General features: G+C 56.0%; 4 protein-coding genes across 5 annotated transcripts; 3 read left to right on the forward strand and 1 right to left on the reverse strand.

The window, feature by feature from the left end:
• Window positions 1–190: 190 nt before the first annotated feature.
• Window positions 191–3,688, reverse strand: H310_00058. 2 transcript variants are annotated; one of them, XM_008862677.1, is made up of 5 exons: window positions 2,152–3,688; window positions 1,743–1,978; window positions 1,459–1,690; window positions 1,005–1,365; window positions 191–912 (listed from the first exon to the last, which is right to left on the reverse strand). In XM_008862677.1, the coding sequence occupies exons 1-5, from the start codon at window positions 3,662–3,664 to the stop codon at window positions 606–608; spliced, it is 2,649 nt and encodes an 882-aa protein (XP_008860899.1). In that variant the 5' UTR covers window positions 3,665–3,688; the 3' UTR covers window positions 191–605. The 2 variants fall into 2 exon arrangements, with proteins under 2 accessions (XP_008860899.1, XP_008860898.1); XM_008862676.1 differs by having other exon boundaries at window positions 191–1,365.
• Window positions 3,689–4,574: 886 nt separating this feature from the next.
• H310_00059 (hypothetical protein) lies at window positions 4,575–6,219 on the forward strand. Its single transcript, XM_008862678.1, has 2 exons — window positions 4,575–5,696; window positions 5,749–6,219. Exons 1-2 carry the CDS (start codon window positions 4,586–4,588, stop codon window positions 6,129–6,131), a joined length of 1,494 nt encoding a protein of 497 aa, XP_008860900.1. The 5' UTR covers window positions 4,575–4,585; the 3' UTR covers window positions 6,132–6,219.
• A 395-nt stretch (window positions 6,220–6,614) lies between these two features.
• On the forward strand, window positions 6,615–8,378 carry H310_00060 (hypothetical protein). The gene is made up of 8 exons (XM_008862679.1): window positions 6,615–6,747; window positions 6,807–6,974; window positions 7,024–7,133; window positions 7,185–7,334; window positions 7,384–7,527; window positions 7,580–7,709; window positions 7,819–8,091; window positions 8,140–8,378. The coding sequence occupies exons 1-8, from the start codon at window positions 6,688–6,690 to the stop codon at window positions 8,293–8,295; spliced, it is 1,191 nt and encodes a 396-aa protein (XP_008860901.1). The 5' UTR covers window positions 6,615–6,687; the 3' UTR covers window positions 8,296–8,378.
• A 59-nt stretch (window positions 8,379–8,437) lies between these two features.
• On the forward strand, window positions 8,438–15,971 carry H310_00061 (hypothetical protein; the record flags this gene model as incomplete). The annotated part of the gene is made up of 23 exons (XM_008862680.1): window positions 8,438–8,884; window positions 8,957–9,076; window positions 9,124–9,309; window positions 9,373–9,573; window positions 9,626–9,894; window positions 9,981–10,166; window positions 10,220–10,268; window positions 10,327–10,407; window positions 10,524–10,640; window positions 10,746–10,997; window positions 11,047–11,163; window positions 11,220–11,263; window positions 11,369–11,510; window positions 11,559–11,785; window positions 11,872–11,991; window positions 12,107–12,232; window positions 12,277–12,898; window positions 13,629–14,126; window positions 14,253–14,477; window positions 14,523–14,604; window positions 14,657–14,908; window positions 14,960–15,425; window positions 15,482–15,971. The coding sequence occupies 23 exons, from the start codon at window positions 8,438–8,440 to the stop codon at window positions 15,969–15,971; spliced, it is 5,319 nt and encodes a 1,772-aa protein (XP_008860902.1).
• Between the last annotated feature and the right edge of the window lie 15 nt (window positions 15,972–15,986).

Genomic DNA, 15,986 nt, shown 5'->3' on the forward strand with positions numbered 1-15,986 from the left:
ACTGTTTGCGATGCGGTGGTGACGGCGTGTGGGGGTTCTAGCGTCTGTGCCGATGTCTATCGCGCGGCAGGGATGTGCGCAACTAGATTGTCGTAGTGGACGTTCGTCGGCCCGTGGCTTGCCTGCTGCTGTCGGTGTCTTTGGCGTCGATGGCACACTTGAACCGACCTCGATGGCGTCGGCGTTACTCGCGAAAAAAGCGAATTCAGTGCGAGAGTTTAACGACTTTGATTGGCTAAAAGAGTTGTAAACGGGCATTATGATTGGCCAAATCTGTGTAACCGTCATGTCGTGAAACCGATTTGATCGCATGTCGTGGACGTTCGCCGACGGACCCGCTCGTGCGGCGCTGCGCTCATTTCCGCGTCTTGACAGTGTGAAGTGGGAACTTGGCGAACGCGTCCTTCTAGCGCCCCGCGTCCTTCCCTGCACAGAGCTCATGATGGCTCCAGTGGCGATGCCACCCAACGTGCATTCGCAGCATCCCTCGACACGAAGCTGCAAGACACAAATTCCAGGACGAACGGCACAGACAATATGGGCGCATGTAGTGCTAAATAGAGTGGATACATGTTCATGGCATCATGGACTCGACGACGTTGCCTTCATTCGGACGAGAATTCGACGTTCTGCTTGAGGTTCGAGTTGTAGTACAGGTAGTGATGAAAGCGAAAGTACGCCAGGAGCTCCACCATCCCAACATTTCCCTGCGTGTGGCACTCGCGGCCGCGATGGCCAAATTGCGAGCAGACGCTACATCGGTGCTCGCCGGTCGAGTGGCCCTTGTTCCCGCACAATGCACAACCTTCCTTCCAGTGAGGGCAGCCGCTGCCTCGGTGGTCGCCACGTCGCGTGCAGTATCGGCATCGATGTTGCTCCGACTGATGGTCTGTCCGATGGCAAAACTTGCATCTACGAGCAGCGTCTTCGAGTTAACATTCTCTCCACGTGCGCCACAAAATCTGGCGGAGCACTTGCAACGGCACACGTTTTTTCTCACGTACTGAGCCACGCTGTGGGTCGCTTTGGTCTTGGCAGCTTTCTCCAGCAGCTTGTCCATCGCTCGTGTGACGGGCAGTACCGAAAAGGCCGACGGCGTCCGCCGGTTGATTCCGTCCTCCTTCAAAAATACCTTGAGCATCGCGTCCGCGTACCCCTCCGACGTCGGCGGATAAGCATGGACCGTGTCGAGTGGATGCATCACGTTCAAGAGCTGATCGCCGCCGTAGAGGATCTTCATGCGGGCAGCAAACCCGGCGTCGCCGACGCGCGGAGTGCCGAAGAAAACCCCATGGATCTTTTTCATGAACGTCGCTGGGACCTGCGGGAATGCCAAGTCGCCCAACTTGAGCAAAAACAACTGGCCTACAACAAGTCAATGTAATGTCCAGCACGACCATTCAGGCAGGAATGGAATGGCAAGGTCGGCAGGTGGTGTAGCACGGGTTCGAGCCTTACCGAGCATGCCCCCCATCGAGTACCCCGTGACGTCGATCGTGTAGCCCGCTTTGACGTACGGCAGCACAGCGTCGAGAATGCCGTCTTCGACCATGTCATCGAAGTAGACTTTGATCGCTTTGTGCACACGCACTGAAGCGGCGACGGACCACGCCACCTCCTCTGACGGATCGACCTCAAACGAATCGGTTTTTCTGCGACGGCGCGAGCTATGCCGCACCAATTCCGCTTCCTACAACGCATCTCCTCGAGCCACTTCACGACGAATAAACGATCCTGCGTACTTGAGACGTCATGGTGTTGGACCGCTCCAGCGGCGCGTGGCACTGCGCCATCGCCTTTGCTTGACGCAAGTCTTCAATATCATTCAATCCATCCATCTCCATGAGCCCGCGGTTAAAGTTGACCGCCACCATGTTCTCAAACGATTGTCGAATGCGAGTTTGCTCGCCTTCCGACCACGCCGTTCCGAGCTTCGAGTAAATGTACCCCAACATCGCATGCGCATGGGAGTAGTCGCCTGCGCAACGATTCCGTCAGCGTCAACCGTGGCACAGAGCCATCGTCCACGTGCACGTCCTTTCAAAACAAATCTCCATCCGGTACGTCCACACTCATCCAACACACACCCCGTCGCCCAAGACAACATCGCACGACGCCATCATGCACATGGAACGAGACCGCGCAAAGTACCTCCAACCGTGGCCGTGACTCCTTGGGCCAGCCCATACAGCGCCGACGAGAGTGTGACGTGGCCGATCTGCTCCTTGAAGTCGGCGATTTCATGCTCATCCCATCCGTTCCACAGGTCGCCCCAAAGGCTTCGAATTGTCTCGGGGTTGCCAGCTGGACTGAATGCCACCATAATCTCTTTGACCGAGTCGTCGCAATCGGCCACGCGCTTCCACACGTGGGCGCGGGCACAGTGGCTTTTGTTCTGGAAGATCGCGTCGAGTTCGTACACTGGACTTGTGCTCCCAGTCTGTTTCGGACTTGTGGCGCTTGCCGACGGTCGGTGCCGGTCCGTACGAATACGAATGCCGCGCTTGAACGGGACGTTCTTGTTACCCATGGCGTCTTCGTTCAGCGTGTCGTTCTCCTTCATCATGGAGAACTTGGCCGTGAGCAGGAGAAGCGCCTTGCCTTGCTTGAGAATCTGCCGCCGAGTCGACCACGCGCGGTGCATTTCGACTAACATCGCGGCGCAGACGACCTCGAGCTCGACGCCGCCGTCGTGCGGGCTCACGACAAATTCTTCTTGCGCCGAAATGAGCGCCAACTCGTTGGGCAGCATCGGAGAATCGGCGACAACGATGTCGACGCCCCACCGTTCGATCGCGCGAAATGCTGCCGACTGCATGCGTCCTTTGTCCGCAACCGACTTGAGCGTCACCAGACACGCTTTCGGCGCGTACTCCCGTCGAATCTTTGCAATCAGGTTGGGAATACGCACAAGGTTGAGTGTCATCGCGGATTCCTTCTTGGACGAGTCGGTCGGTGCAGGCGGAGGAGACGTTGTGGTGCTCGTGGAAACACCGCCAACGGCGGTAGTACTCGGGACAGATGGCACGTAGTAGTCTAAGATAGACGCAGACAGGAGAATAAGCCCGCGAGACGCCGCAGAGTCGAGGGCTGTCGTTGCCATGCGGAGGTAAAACAAGTACTGCTGAACCGTCGTGAACGTGATGTGCATGAGTCGCGACTTGGTCTCGTTGGCTTCGGCGAGGAGTGTCGAGAGGTCGGGAATGAGACTTTCGGTGTCGTCGGCGTCTTCGGGAGGATCAACGTGCAGTGAGTTGTCGGCAGCGTCGACGCGTAACATGGACAAGAACCGGTTGTCTCGAATGTATAATTGAAAGTGCCGCGAAAACGGAGCTAGGGATCCTTCTCGATGGAGAAAGATCACGGCGTACCCCGCGCGGAGAAAGTGTTCCGCACTAGCGGCACCGCGATCTCCAAACGACACGGCATCCATCACGCTGTCGCCTGGTAGCGGCACCGTCGCGGATCCGCATGTCACGAGGGCGATGCGGCGGCCATCTGTGAGTTGAGTCGTGACAAACTGTTTCAACTTGTCGGGCCATACGTCCATCGCCCACGACGGTTCCACGACCGTGTTGTCAAAGAACTTGTTCACGTAAGCATCCGAGTCCGCCGGGACCGCGCCTCCACCCAGCGTCTTCTGCAGCGTGCCCCAGAACTCCATCTTCCTCTCAATGTTCCGTTGCGCTGAATACGAAATGTGCTCACGTTTCGTATCTGGCTGGTTCAAAACGCATTTGATTGGCTGATTACCAGCCAATCCCATCGCGTTCTCGGCGCCACACGCGGACGACGTCAACACAACCACCCGCGAGCAACGGGTGACTCCATTCTCGCGTTGCTGCTGCATCTCCCGCCGCGAGTGCTGCTGTGTACGCGGCGCATGCATATTGGCCACATTTCTTTGCTTTTGCAAGGAGGAAAAACTGGGCTCGGTTGTGGGGTTGCTGAAACAACGATGTGCCTGTTGCGTGTACCCCCAGCGCGTCCGGGAAGATATGCCGATGTGCCGTCAAGGTGACGCATGCACCCCTTCCAGTTTAGAAACGAAGAGACGTGGTCAACTCGCGGGGATGGGACCGACATGCCATGCCTTGACACCCCGCCACAAGGTCATGTGGGATGGTCGTGACATGGAAGGAGCCGCTGCCGCGGGTCGCAAGTGTCCCGTGCCCACCGTCGGGAAGGGTGTTCGCCGATGGCGATGAGTTTAGCCAGTGTCCATGGGATATCCGCGTCATATAGTTCTTGCTGGTTCATCGAAGGGCGCGGTGGACGTCAACGAGCAGGCACGCTAGACCTGGATTGTGTGCTTGCGATGGTTACACCAAAACGTCTGCCGAGAAGGGCAGGATTGAGACTTCGTTTTGTCCAATCATGTTGGAACATTGAGGAGATTTCATGGAATTCTAGCCAATTGCATATTTTTATTTTCTGGAATTTTGGCCAATCCAGAATCACGCACAATACAATTTCGTTGACAAGAAAGGGTACAGTGTGCGCAAGTCTTTGTCGCACGTGCATGGTTTTTGTCATTTGGGGGTGGAGAAGTTTCCATGCGATTCCATCACATTGAAAGTTTGCCATGGAGATCAACAAGGACATCGTCGACGACAACTTTGAGAGCTACGCGCTGTCGCTCGAGGGAAAGACGGCCGTGGGTGTCACGCTGTGCTCTCCATTGCTTCTCCCCCTTGAAGCGCCATCCACCGCGAACAAAGAAGTTTGGAACGCACGGGTGTACCACAATTGCCTCGCGTGCAATCCGTTCGCCAAGGATAGTGTGTACTACGTCAGTCGTGACGGCGATCTCGTTCAATTGACGTTTTCCGCACGTGACGGCTCCTCGCTTGAACAGACGAAGCTGCTGACATTCCCACAACTTGTCACGACGCCGGTGGAAAAGCGACTGGACAATCCGTCAATCCGCTTCGTGGCTCCCCACATGGGCGTCTTCACAGACGGAACGGGTCAAATGATCATATTTGGGTTCATGCACGGCCACTGGTCTGTGTTGTCGTCGTCAACACCTCTGGGCCCCTCTCTTTCGCTCAACTTGCTCCAAGCCCACCTCACTACGAACGAAGAATCCATCCACTGCTTGGTCGGATCGTTGGACGCTTCGACGGGAATCCACCGAGTGTACGCATTTACCATCAGCTTGCACGCACCTCTAGATATCCAACCTACTCTTGTGCATGAAGGCGGAAAGGGTATCACATATGCACATTTCCACGGCCACCAAGACGTTGTATTTCTCGTCGAAGGCGAGCATGACCTCCGCGTCCCAGTCCAGAGCCACCCTTCTCACAAGCGACACCACGAGCTTGAAGGCGGTCCCGTCTTGAAAGCACCGCGTGCTGGCCTTGGGTTTTCTGGCGAAGTGCCCAACCCAGAGCTGCCGTTGCCGCCGCTAAACCATGCCGACCTCACCAAGCCCCTGTACGACCGATTCCTCGCTTCGACAACTCCATACAGTAGCATGGAACAACCGCTGCATTTGGCGCCACCTCCGTCAGCAGTGCATCCGCCCGATGTACCCATTGAAATCCCCACGACCGACTCGCTCCTCGGTGGCTATGAAGAATGCGACGACCTCGACCCGAATGCCACCGCTGTGCTGTACTCATTCCATTTCGGCGCGAACGCCATCACGGCAAAGTTTGACATCGATTGCCGCCGCTACAGCGTCTTGGGTAAGAAGTCACCATTGCATGCATCGACGTGACGAGAGCATGCATGGGGTAGGCCCAAGCTCGAAGTATTCGGACCGACTGTTGTTCCAATACGATGTCCACGGCGTTGTCTTTCGGGTGGAGTCGACGCCCCATGCGATCTCATTGACCCACGAGTCGACGTTCCCAGCTTTTGGCTATGTCCAGGCGTCCAAGACACACAAAAAGTATATGGGGTTCCACCCGACGGGGTCCCTGGCGGTCATAGCGGACTTTGAGAAGCAATTGTACCTGTACAAAGGCCGACCTGATGCTAACCAAGGAGCGCACGTACGCTCGTCGTTCCTCCATGAACTCGCGGCAGGCGAATCCATCTACGGCGTCCAATTTCTCGGGCCGTCCGTGATTGTGGCGCTCACTCCCAGTCGCGTCGTCCGCTTGAACGTAGCCATGTGACCCCCGCCTTCGACTATGTCCAGCATCCCCATCATGTATTCTACTTGACTCTGTAAATCAAACCAATTCCGCGTATTCACTCTCGAGATGATCTATACATCGCCCATTGCACCCCTCCAACATCCAAGACATTCTGCATGATCCTCACAGATTTGTGCTCGCGGTTTTTCTCTGGTGGAGGAAGTATGCGCGCGTTGACCACGTGCCCGTGTTGTGCATGCACAGCAAGTCGATATGTTGCGTCCGTTCATCCAAAACGAATCCAGTTTCGGGCTATATCCACGAGCAAGCGGACACACAAGGCTTGTACGTACCCCTCAAGCTTGCGTCCACCGCCGCGTTGTCTGCGATGGCGTTGCCGCGGCATCTCGCTACATCGCGCGGCCGTGCCACTTTGCCGCCGATGATTGGGCGGTGGCCGCCAACGGCACCAAATACAAACACTAGGTGTAGCGGCGGTATTCGGACAATTCGAACAATTATCCGGACTAACACCTCCCAATTGAACCCAGCATTCGAGGATTCTGAACTCAGCAAGCACTCGGACGTCGACGGCATGGCGCACCAAATGGACTTGAGTGTGCAGCAAGAGCTGCGCAAGCTCCCTGGCAACAACGTAGGTGGACGTGACCGTCGTAGTTGAAGTAACGCGGCACTGATTGTTGGATGCGGTAGAAATGTGTCGACTGCGACGCGCCGTACCCGCAGTGGGCGACGGTCTCGTACGGCACGTTCATGTGCCTAGAATGCTCTGGCCGCCATCGAGGCTTGGGGGTACACTTGTCCTTTGTTCGGTCCGTATCGATGGACTCGTGGACGGACAAGCAGATCCGTTTGATGCAGGTGACGATGACTAGATGGGAGCGATGGTCTAAGCTGGTGGTTAACTTAGTTGGGCGGGAACGACCACTTTCGAAGCGAGTTTGACAAGGCTGGTGTTCCCAAGACGTTGAGCATTGCCCAAAAGTACAACACACCGCAAGCCGAAGCATTCCGCAATCGGTATGTCGAGTTGAGACGAACTCGAGGAAATTGACTTGGCTACGTCGCCAGGTTGAATGCGTTGGTAGAGGGCACGACGCCAGCTCCACTGCCGCGATGGGATCCATCGTCGCTGCCTAGTGGCACTGGCGGAGCCAGTGCCGGTGACGCGAAAGGCGTTGAAGCGCTGAAAGGCGAAACCGAGCAAGAATATGTCGCTCGGTGGGCTTGATCGCACTGCTTTCGGCATCCACATGAATGACGCTTGTAGCCAACTTCGTCTCCGTGAAGAAGCTCGTGCTCGTATGGCGGCCAAGTTTGGATCTGGCGGAATGCAAGGAATTGGCAGTGGCGGCCCCACGACATCTTCAAGCAGCAGCGGCAGCGCCGGGGGGGGCTATGCTGACGTCACGAGGTATAATTTTCTCTGCGTGATAGTGTGGCATGGATTGCTCATGTGTCTTCAGCTCTCTCGGCTCTGCCTTCAGCTTGCTTTCCACGACCGTGACGTCGGCGGCGTCGTCCGCAGCCAACCTCGTGAAGAACCCCGAGCTCACAAACACAGTCTCGTCTTCTTGGAGCACGATGCAGGCCAAGGTAACGTCGCAACATTCACGATCCTCCATGCACCATCTTCGATCCGACTTTCTTGAGCATCGCATACGCGTCTTGAAGGCTCTGAAGGATGCTTAACCTAGTTCTGTAGCTCACGGACCCAGAACTGACCAACACGGTCAAGTCGACTGCGTCATCCAGCTGGTCGTATTTGACAACGACCACGTCGTCGCTGCTGAAAAACGCTCAGTCGCTGGTCGACCCAAACGCCGCAAGTTCGTCTGGGGGAGCTAACGACGGTCTCTTCTTCCCGCGTACGAATCCCAACTTGCCGGAAACAAGCAAGTATGAAGGAATTGGCGCATCGACGTTGAACCGACCTGCTCCTGCGCCGACCTCGTCGCGAACAGCCTCCTTTGACAGCGTACGGTACCACAACGCTTCCTTCGTATTGGTTGACTTGTTCTTACAGCTTCCCGCCCCACCTGCGCCCGCATCGACGACATCGCTCCAGAAGCCAGAGCCGTTGGGCTCGACCTTGGCGCCGTTGCCGGTGCCAGCCCCAGCGGCTGCCCCGAAAAAAGAAGTGAAAAAAGACGTCGATTTCTTTGGGGAATTTGGAATGTAATTTGCATGGTTCGTTCGTTGGTGTAGTTTTTTTAATGGACGAAAACGTACTACAGAATAAAAAAAGATTTTTTGCGTTTCCGTTACTTGCTTGAGCCAATCACCGGCGACGACGTCGTGCTGAGTTCGTTCGATTGCTTTGGATGGGAGTCGCGCCGCCGGCACCGCGGCGAAAGAGAGATGGCGTCAAAAAGAAAGCCAAACCCGTCAAGAAGACAAATGTGACCTCGATCGACGCGCTCGTGGTGCACAAGACAAAGCTGACGCCCGCCGACGAGGCCATGCTCTTCGAATCGAACAAGTCGGCACTCTCACACGAGCGCTTCACTCGCGCGATCTACTCCGTCATCTCTCAATACCACCAAGCATACATCGATTGGTATCCATATGATCCAAAGAGCTACGAGCGACAAGGGTACAGTGAGTTCCATCTGGAGAACTACGCCAAGGCGGTCGAGCGGCTCAGTCAGGCTGTGTACCTTGGGGCGAACTCGGCCAAGATGTGGCGCACCCTCGGTCGAGCATGCTTTCATTTGTGGAAACAAACACACGACTGGGGTTTGCTGTGGGATGCCAAGTCTTGCTTTGAGGTAGCACTCTCCGCCTCGTGCACACTTTTATTTCAAGTCCCCACGCCTGATGCGAACTTGACCTTGTACTAGAACGGCCTTCGTTTTGTGGAGGTCGCGATGAATCCTTACGCGTTGTTTGAGTACTCCCATGTGCTGGAAGGTCTGGGCGAGTTTGGCGCGGCGCTGGGCGTGGTTCGAACCCTGCTCTACGTACGTCGGCTCCTCTGTGGCTCGACCTGATCGAATCATGGTCGCAGTCGTTTCCCCAATTTGCCAAGGCCGACCATGTCGTGCTGCGCGCGGTCGTCCTCATGTTTCACACCGTCGTGTTCAACAAGCAGCAGGGCCAAAACGATGCTGCGACCAACGACAAAGCGCGCCAGGATATGCTTGATCAATGCTGCGACTACTGCAAGTTTATCATTGACAAGGACGTGTCCAAGGTACTTGCCAGAATTTCTTGTCGTTGGGCCTCTCCATTATCACGCCATGCGATGGCTGAATAGACCGACATGTACTTGACGTTGCTGTACGTCACTGCCCGAGTCCACGAAGCGGCCGTCATCCCCCGCACCGTCAAGTACGCGGCCAAGACGTACGAGGAGCTCTACCGCGTTGGCCTACGTCTTGGAATTGTAACGCCGATTGTCGGGTGCGGATGGCTCGAGTGGTTTCGATCGTGCACGACGTGGAGTGTGTGGGTACAGGTGAGTCCGCATGGGGATCACCGTGCGTACGCTTTTGTCATGCATGGAGCAGTACTTTGACAAACGCGACGACCTCATCTTGGCGGTGGACGCGGCACAAGAAGGTATCAAGCGCATCGACGTGGCGAAGGATCGGGTGTGGAATCGAGCGACGTTCTCGTGGGAGCCCGAAGCGACCATGTGGTACACGCTCGGCAACCTGTTTTTCAAATGCAACGACATGATCCCGGCCGTCGCTGCCATGGAAACGAGCTTGTACTTTGGTCGATACCGCACCGACGTTCGAGACAAGGTAACGCAATGGCACCCCACTCAATGGAGGTGCGTGGTGCGCATGGAGATTCCCTTTCCGAGATCGTCCTCGATGGAAGGCGTCCATGGGCGTGCCGGCTCATGCCATTCTGTAGCTCGCCACTAGCGTCCGAAATCTCAAGCCAGGTGAAAATCGCCGCCTTGTTGCGCGGGGTTTGGGGCCGCGACAAAGCCAAGCGCCATAAAGTGTGGGTCATCCAAGATGCAATGGACCAGTACCGCAAGTCGCCATACACATCGCTGCGCGCGCGGAAGGTCCTGGTCAAGTTCATGGCCGAAACGTACGTCTTCGTTGAGGCAGTGTGCACTGTGTCGGATGACGTCGATGGCACAGGTACGCGCCCAAGTTTGCCGCCCAAGACGTGGCCGCTCGTCGGATTCAAGTACGGCGCGGCGAATGCAATCGCAGTCGCATGACGACGTCCCGTTGGTTGGCTGTAGAAAATCGGCAAGCGGTTTGCCCTGCACATGCGAATCTTCTACACAAACGAAACGAATCGACAGACTCGCCTCGATGCAATTGTACGTGATGGAATCCCTGCACATGCTTACGTTGGGAACGCCAGTCGACCCATTCGCATCCATGGACAGGATGCACCTTTCTATCAAAACGTACAATTGTGACGAGTGAGTTGTAGATCCAGCGATGGGCCGTGGCGCCATTCGATCGGTTGCTGCGGGATGAACTTGCGTTGCTATCTCCAACCCATCGCGCCATGTTTGCTCGACAGCACGATGCGGCGGTTCGCATTCAAGTGAGTTGTGCATGTCTCGATCGGATATCTGTCTCGACCAGCGTCGTCTTTGTGCTCGCGTACCCAAGTTCAACGCAACTGACACGGGATGTCTCACAAATCTAGAGTCTCCAGCGGGGTCGCTGCGCGCGATACAAGTACTTCCGCCTTCTAACCGAAGACAAGGTCCTCCGGTCGGAAAGACTGAGGGTGTACAATGCAGCATGCAGGATTCAGCGTCGGTTCCGCACCATTCGAAGCAATGCACTGCTGCACACGCGGCACATTCTGCGGCACAAGAAAGAGCGGCTGGCGGTCAACCTCCAACGCCTCTACCGACGGAAAAAGTCCCTGCTCGTGCGCTTCTTGCAGCGTCAGGTAAAGCAGTCGTCAGGCAGCCACCATCCATCTCAGCTCAGTTCTCCAGGCCCAACGAAAGCAAGACGAAGCGCGAAATATACTGCGGCGGGGAAAATGCGTCAAAATTCAAACGTGGTGGCGACGGCGCCGAGCAGCGTGGATGCAAGACGAACCGATCAACGAAGTACGAGCATTGTCAAGACGATCTGTGCGGGTTGACGTCGGTCGTGACATGACTAGGCGTCGTTTCTGCTGGAGCGGCTCCTGCGCGGCCACGACGCGCTGTACGTGTGTTCTCTGGTTTAGATGACTGGAAGGAAAAACGGACTGTTGAGTCGAACTGCGTACAGCGCTACAACTCACGATCACCGATGTGGCGTTCTCCATAGCATGAAGGACGAGAAAGACTTGGACTTTTACGCGCGGCGGATCCAAGCATTGTACCGTGGGCGCCAAGATCGGCTGTGCCTACGTGGCCTTCGCCGAGTCCGCATGCCACCGGTGCCATCCATCGTCCACCGCCTGATTCAAGTACGTCCAGTTCAAGGAACCCGACGGTATGATCCTGCGCGCTTGTAGGAAGCACATGCGACTGGCAGGGGCAACGTAGCTGTTTTGAGCGACCCCACGGCACCGCCGCTGACCGCTGCGCTCCGCGACATGATGCATCGGCGGCACGCTACAATGGTCGTCGCGTTTCAAGCACCCCCTCAACCGGCCACGTGGTCGACTATGTCGACGATGTTAAAACAAGGCGGGGGAGCCGCAGTCGAGACTCTACTTGTGGGCGGCGGTAGCCGAATCAGGTAAGCCTTGCGAGCCATTTATTTTGGACCGTGGACATTGCATTTCCCAGACGAATAATTGAGCGGTCGTGATGGTGGTCCTGTAGGGGAACTGGCATGAGTGCACTGGTCGAAGCACTTCGTGGAAACCAACTCAAGCATTTGCGGGTGTTGGGAATCGGTCGTAACGAGATCGTCGCAGATGGACCAGGATGCATGCCGTGCAGGTACGGCGATCAGAGTCATGCAAGGATCGCGGCGCAGTGACAAATTCGAGATGCCGTCTTTGTCTTCGATGCCATCGAAACCTCTCGGCAGACGGTCCCACACGCATTTGTGTAGAGACCTCTCGACGTGCTTGCAAACAGCGCATTTTCAACTGCGCCATCTCATTGTCGAAGACAACAACTTGACGGACGTCGGCGCGATGCATGTGGCTTCCGCCATCGGCGATTACTTTTTCGGCCGGTGAGATTCATTCCCACATCAGATATCGGAGCACCTCGATGTAGATATGGGCACTTGGAACGACTCGTCTTGGGACGAGTGGGACTGACCGACGCCGCGTGCCAAGCATTTGGGCAAGCGCTATCGATCAACACGGTGCTGCGGACCCTCGACTTGCATGGGAATCGCATTCACGACGAAGGCGCGTCCGCCCTCGCCACGGGGTTCCACAAATCCAGGACGCTGCAGACCCTCGACCTGAGTGAGAATGGAGTCGGGACGGTCGGGGCGAAAGCTCTGTTTCGCGCGATGGAGACGAGCGCTGTGATGAATTTAGTGTTGTTGAACAATAACGTCAAGAACGACGTCATGGGCGCCCTCGCGGCGCTCTTAAAAGCGAAGGACCAAGGTTGCGTTGTCGACCTCCACGGCAACTTGATTCACGCGGACAACATGGTTGAAATCCAAACGTGGTTCACCCCAGAGTGTCCCGACGAGGCCATACAACTTCCACTTGTACCCAACGGCACTGCTTTTGACGAAGCAAAGCGAAAGCTTTTTGCACCTCGCAACGCCAAAGGCGTCGGGAAGTTATCCAAGGATCCGCTGAAGGAGTTGCGGAGAGAGCGCCGGGCCATACCGCTAGCGCGCACGCCAAATTCTGTCAGCCACCTGCTCAAGTTGCCTGTCCTCTCCATGCGCTGAACACGATGTCGTATAAACTGAATACCATGCCAGCTTGACGAATCTCAATGTTCCAGTGCGCATCACTGCAGGACTGCGGGATGTGAAGCTCCGTTCAACCACATTATGCTGCATCTTCAGCTTTGCTTTCTCGCGGGTCGTTGAGCTCATAGCTGGCATGTCCATCTTGAACAGATGTGGCTTGAGTCGATCGAGGGCTAACCTTAGAGGACAAAGGAGCTTGTGACTCAAGACCAAGGAGGAAAATCGAGAAACAGATTGTTGTTGTTCATAAACTACTGTCCTATGCCTTGTTCTTCTTTCTCTTGCGTAGGCATGACGAGCTGGAAGCTCGCCCTTCCCGACGCTGCTCCGTCGCTTACAGGATGCATGTACCATCCTCGTCACGGAGACTTTGTTCCGGATCCGGATGACCCATTGCCTTGAATCATCGGGATCAAGTTAGTATTCGGATAATCCATTTATCCGGATTGTACTCGCATGACAACAGTGGCGGCAACGACAAGAATGCTGCGTCGGGTTGGTCGAGCGGCATGGAGGAGCCTTCTCGTCCCGTCGACGCTACCGACAAAGCATGCATGGGTACGGTCGGTGTCCTCGATAAGAGCGGACTGGTTGTGCGATCCATCGCACCCAAGGCTGCAAAAGTTCCTCGAGGTTTGGCGAACTCTATTAGTGCAAGTTTGTCCGCTCACAGTGACATGCAACCTAGGCGGAGCACGCGCACTGGCGACGGGAAAGTAAGCCATATCGTAAATTCCAACGCGCATTGTACGCTGAAATGCGTGAACGCCTCAAGCTCGATCAAGCGGACCATTCCATTCCTGAAACGATTGGAGACCATACGTATTACATAAAGTCGCTTCCGCGGTTAAACTTTCCACTATACTGTCGACAGCACGTCAAGACCGCGAAGGAAGAAGTGCTGCTGAATCCGAACGACATGGACGATTTCGGCCAGATCGGTGTGTTCAAAGTCTCACCCGACGGACAGTTTCTTGCATACACCATGGACCCGCGCGGCGACGAGCTGTACGACGCATACGTGAAGGACCTGCGAACTTCTCGCACGATCAAGCTCCAGCAGCACGCTCGCAGCATCGAATGGGATACTGTCGGATCGCTCTACTACACCGTGCCGGACGCCATGCACCGCCCGAGCCGTGTGTTCCGCTACCGCCACAACAGTGGTAGTCTCCCCGACACCCTCGTATGTCGCTCAATCCCATTTACGTGCATGCCCATCCAATCCTTGCCTGGAGCGTTGGAGCTCCATCAACTTGTTCCAACTCAAAGCGGCGTCGGCTCATGGCAATTCTTCGTTTCGCCCGCCTAGGTCTTTGAAGAGCACAACCCGAGTGTATACGTGGACGTGGTCCTGACCAAAGACAATCGATACGTCCTCATCAACGCCAATTCAAAGCGGTCGTCCGAAGTGCACACATTGGATGCGGCGGATGCCGCAGCCGTCCCGCAGCTCCTTCGCCCGCGCGACCCCGACGTATTGTACTTTGCCGACCATGCCACGGACGCGTTCTACATCGTCACGAACGATAACCATGTGCGCATTTGTCTATCCGATGCTTGCAACTAATGATGCGCCCAGGCGAGTAACTATAAAGTCGTCGTCATGCCCGACTCGCGCCGAGGCCACTGGACAGATTTCCTTGCGCACACCGACGCCAAAGGTAAGCACTCCATGTCATGGTCACGTGTGCAATAGCCAGACACGGTTGAAAGGCACCAAGATCGACGAAATGGACCTATTCAAGGACTTTCTCGTGTTGTACGAAAGACAAGACGGCCTTCCCCGAGTTCGAGTCGTGCCGCTGCGTGCCCCGCACGAGGCGCACGTGCTGGCTCTTCCCCCTGAACATGCATGCTGCGTGCTTCATCCGTGCCCGAATCGCCAGTTTGACGACAACATCGTTCGCTTTTCCCTGTCAACGCCGCTCGTGCCTGAAATCGTGTACCAGTACAACCTCCACACACGTACGACCGCATCCATCCAATCCATCCATCATTCCGTTCTTTGCCTCGTAGGTCACTTGGAAGTGCTGAAAGAAGACGCAGCCGTGAACTTTAACGCTGCGCAATTTACGTGCCGTCGTGTGTACGTCGATCATGCGGCAGGCATGCCGCTGGAGCGTCGAACGGACGATGCCTCGACCGTGTCGGTGCCCATGACCCTCGTCCACCACAAAGACCTGGTTCTCGATGGATGCAACCCGACGCTGCTGGTTGGGTACGGAGCGTACGGCATAAACCTCGAGACTGGATTCGACATGGAGTCGCTGTCGCTCTTGGAACGCGGGTGGGTACTCGCCTACGCGCATGTCCGAGGAGGCGGGGAGCTTGGACTGGACTGGCACACCCAGGGTCGCTGTCTGTTGAAGAAGAATTCGTTTGTGGATTTTGCAGCATGCTGCCGACATCTCGCCAAGAGCGGTATCACGACGCCCAGCCTTCTTGCGGCCAAAGGCACATCGGCCGGCGGCCTTCTTGTAGGGTGCGCATTCGTTGGATGTGGTTGGTTGTCAACCTGAACGCGTGTATTGTGAATAGGGTCGTGGCCAACGACCATCCTGAATTAGTACGAGCACTCGTGATGAATGTGCCATTCCTTGACATCGCCGCAACGATGCAAGACCCGTCGTTACCGCTTACTGTCCACGAGTATGACGAATGGGGCAATCCGTCTGCCGACGCTGCCGTCAGAGAATACATCGAGTCGTACTCCCCCATCGACAACCTGCGCCCGCTTTCTGCACAAAGCAGCAAGGACTACCCCGCCATGTTTGTCACCACAGCACTCAACGACATGAGAGTGAACTTTTGGGAACCCCTTCGTTGGGTGCGTCACTTTCGCCAGAACAGGACGAATCCTTCAAAAGATGGCGCGCCGGTAGTGTTGTGGTGCAAAGTCAGCGACGACGGCGGCCATTTCAATGGACTGGGTCGCCTGGACCAGCTACAAGCCGCCGCCGACGAAGTCGTGTTCCTCCATCATGCGTTGCAACTCCCCGTGGAACGAGCAAAATCGCTGCTAATTTAAAACTGATTTAAAATC

Source organism: Aphanomyces invadans, assembly GCF_000520115.1.
Source record: "Aphanomyces invadans strain NJM9701 unplaced genomic scaffold supercont1.1, whole genome shotgun sequence".
NCBI lineage: Eukaryota > Oomycota > Saprolegniomycetes > Saprolegniales > Verrucalvaceae > Aphanomyces > Aphanomyces invadans.

Coding starts and splice junctions, on each gene's coding strand:
- H310_00058 (XM_008862676.1), bottom strand. CDS start 3,664: ATGGAGTTCTGGGGCACGCTGCAGAAGACGCTGGGTGGAGGCGCGGTC. Junction 1,691..1,742: donor CCAACACCATGACGTCTCAA/GTACGCAGGATC, acceptor GATGCGTTGTAG/GAAGCGGAATTGGTGCGGCA. Junction 1,366..1,458: donor CTCGATGGGGGGCATGCTCG/GTAAGGCTCGAA, acceptor GACTTGTTGTAG/GCCAGTTGTTTTTGCTCAAG.
- H310_00059 (XM_008862678.1), top strand. CDS start 4,586: ATGGAGATCAACAAGGACATCGTCGACGACAACTTTGAGAGCTACGCG. Junction 5,697..5,748: donor CCGCCGCTACAGCGTCTTGG/GTAAGAAGTCAC, acceptor TGCATGGGGTAG/GCCCAAGCTCGAAGTATTCG.
- H310_00060 (XM_008862679.1), top strand. CDS start 6,688: ATGGCGCACCAAATGGACTTGAGTGTGCAGCAAGAGCTGCGCAAGCTC. Junction 6,975..7,023: donor AGCAGATCCGTTTGATGCAG/GTGACGATGACT, acceptor TGGTTAACTTAG/TTGGGCGGGAACGACCACTT. Junction 7,710..7,818: donor GGAGCACGATGCAGGCCAAG/GTAACGTCGCAA, acceptor CTAGTTCTGTAG/CTCACGGACCCAGAACTGAC.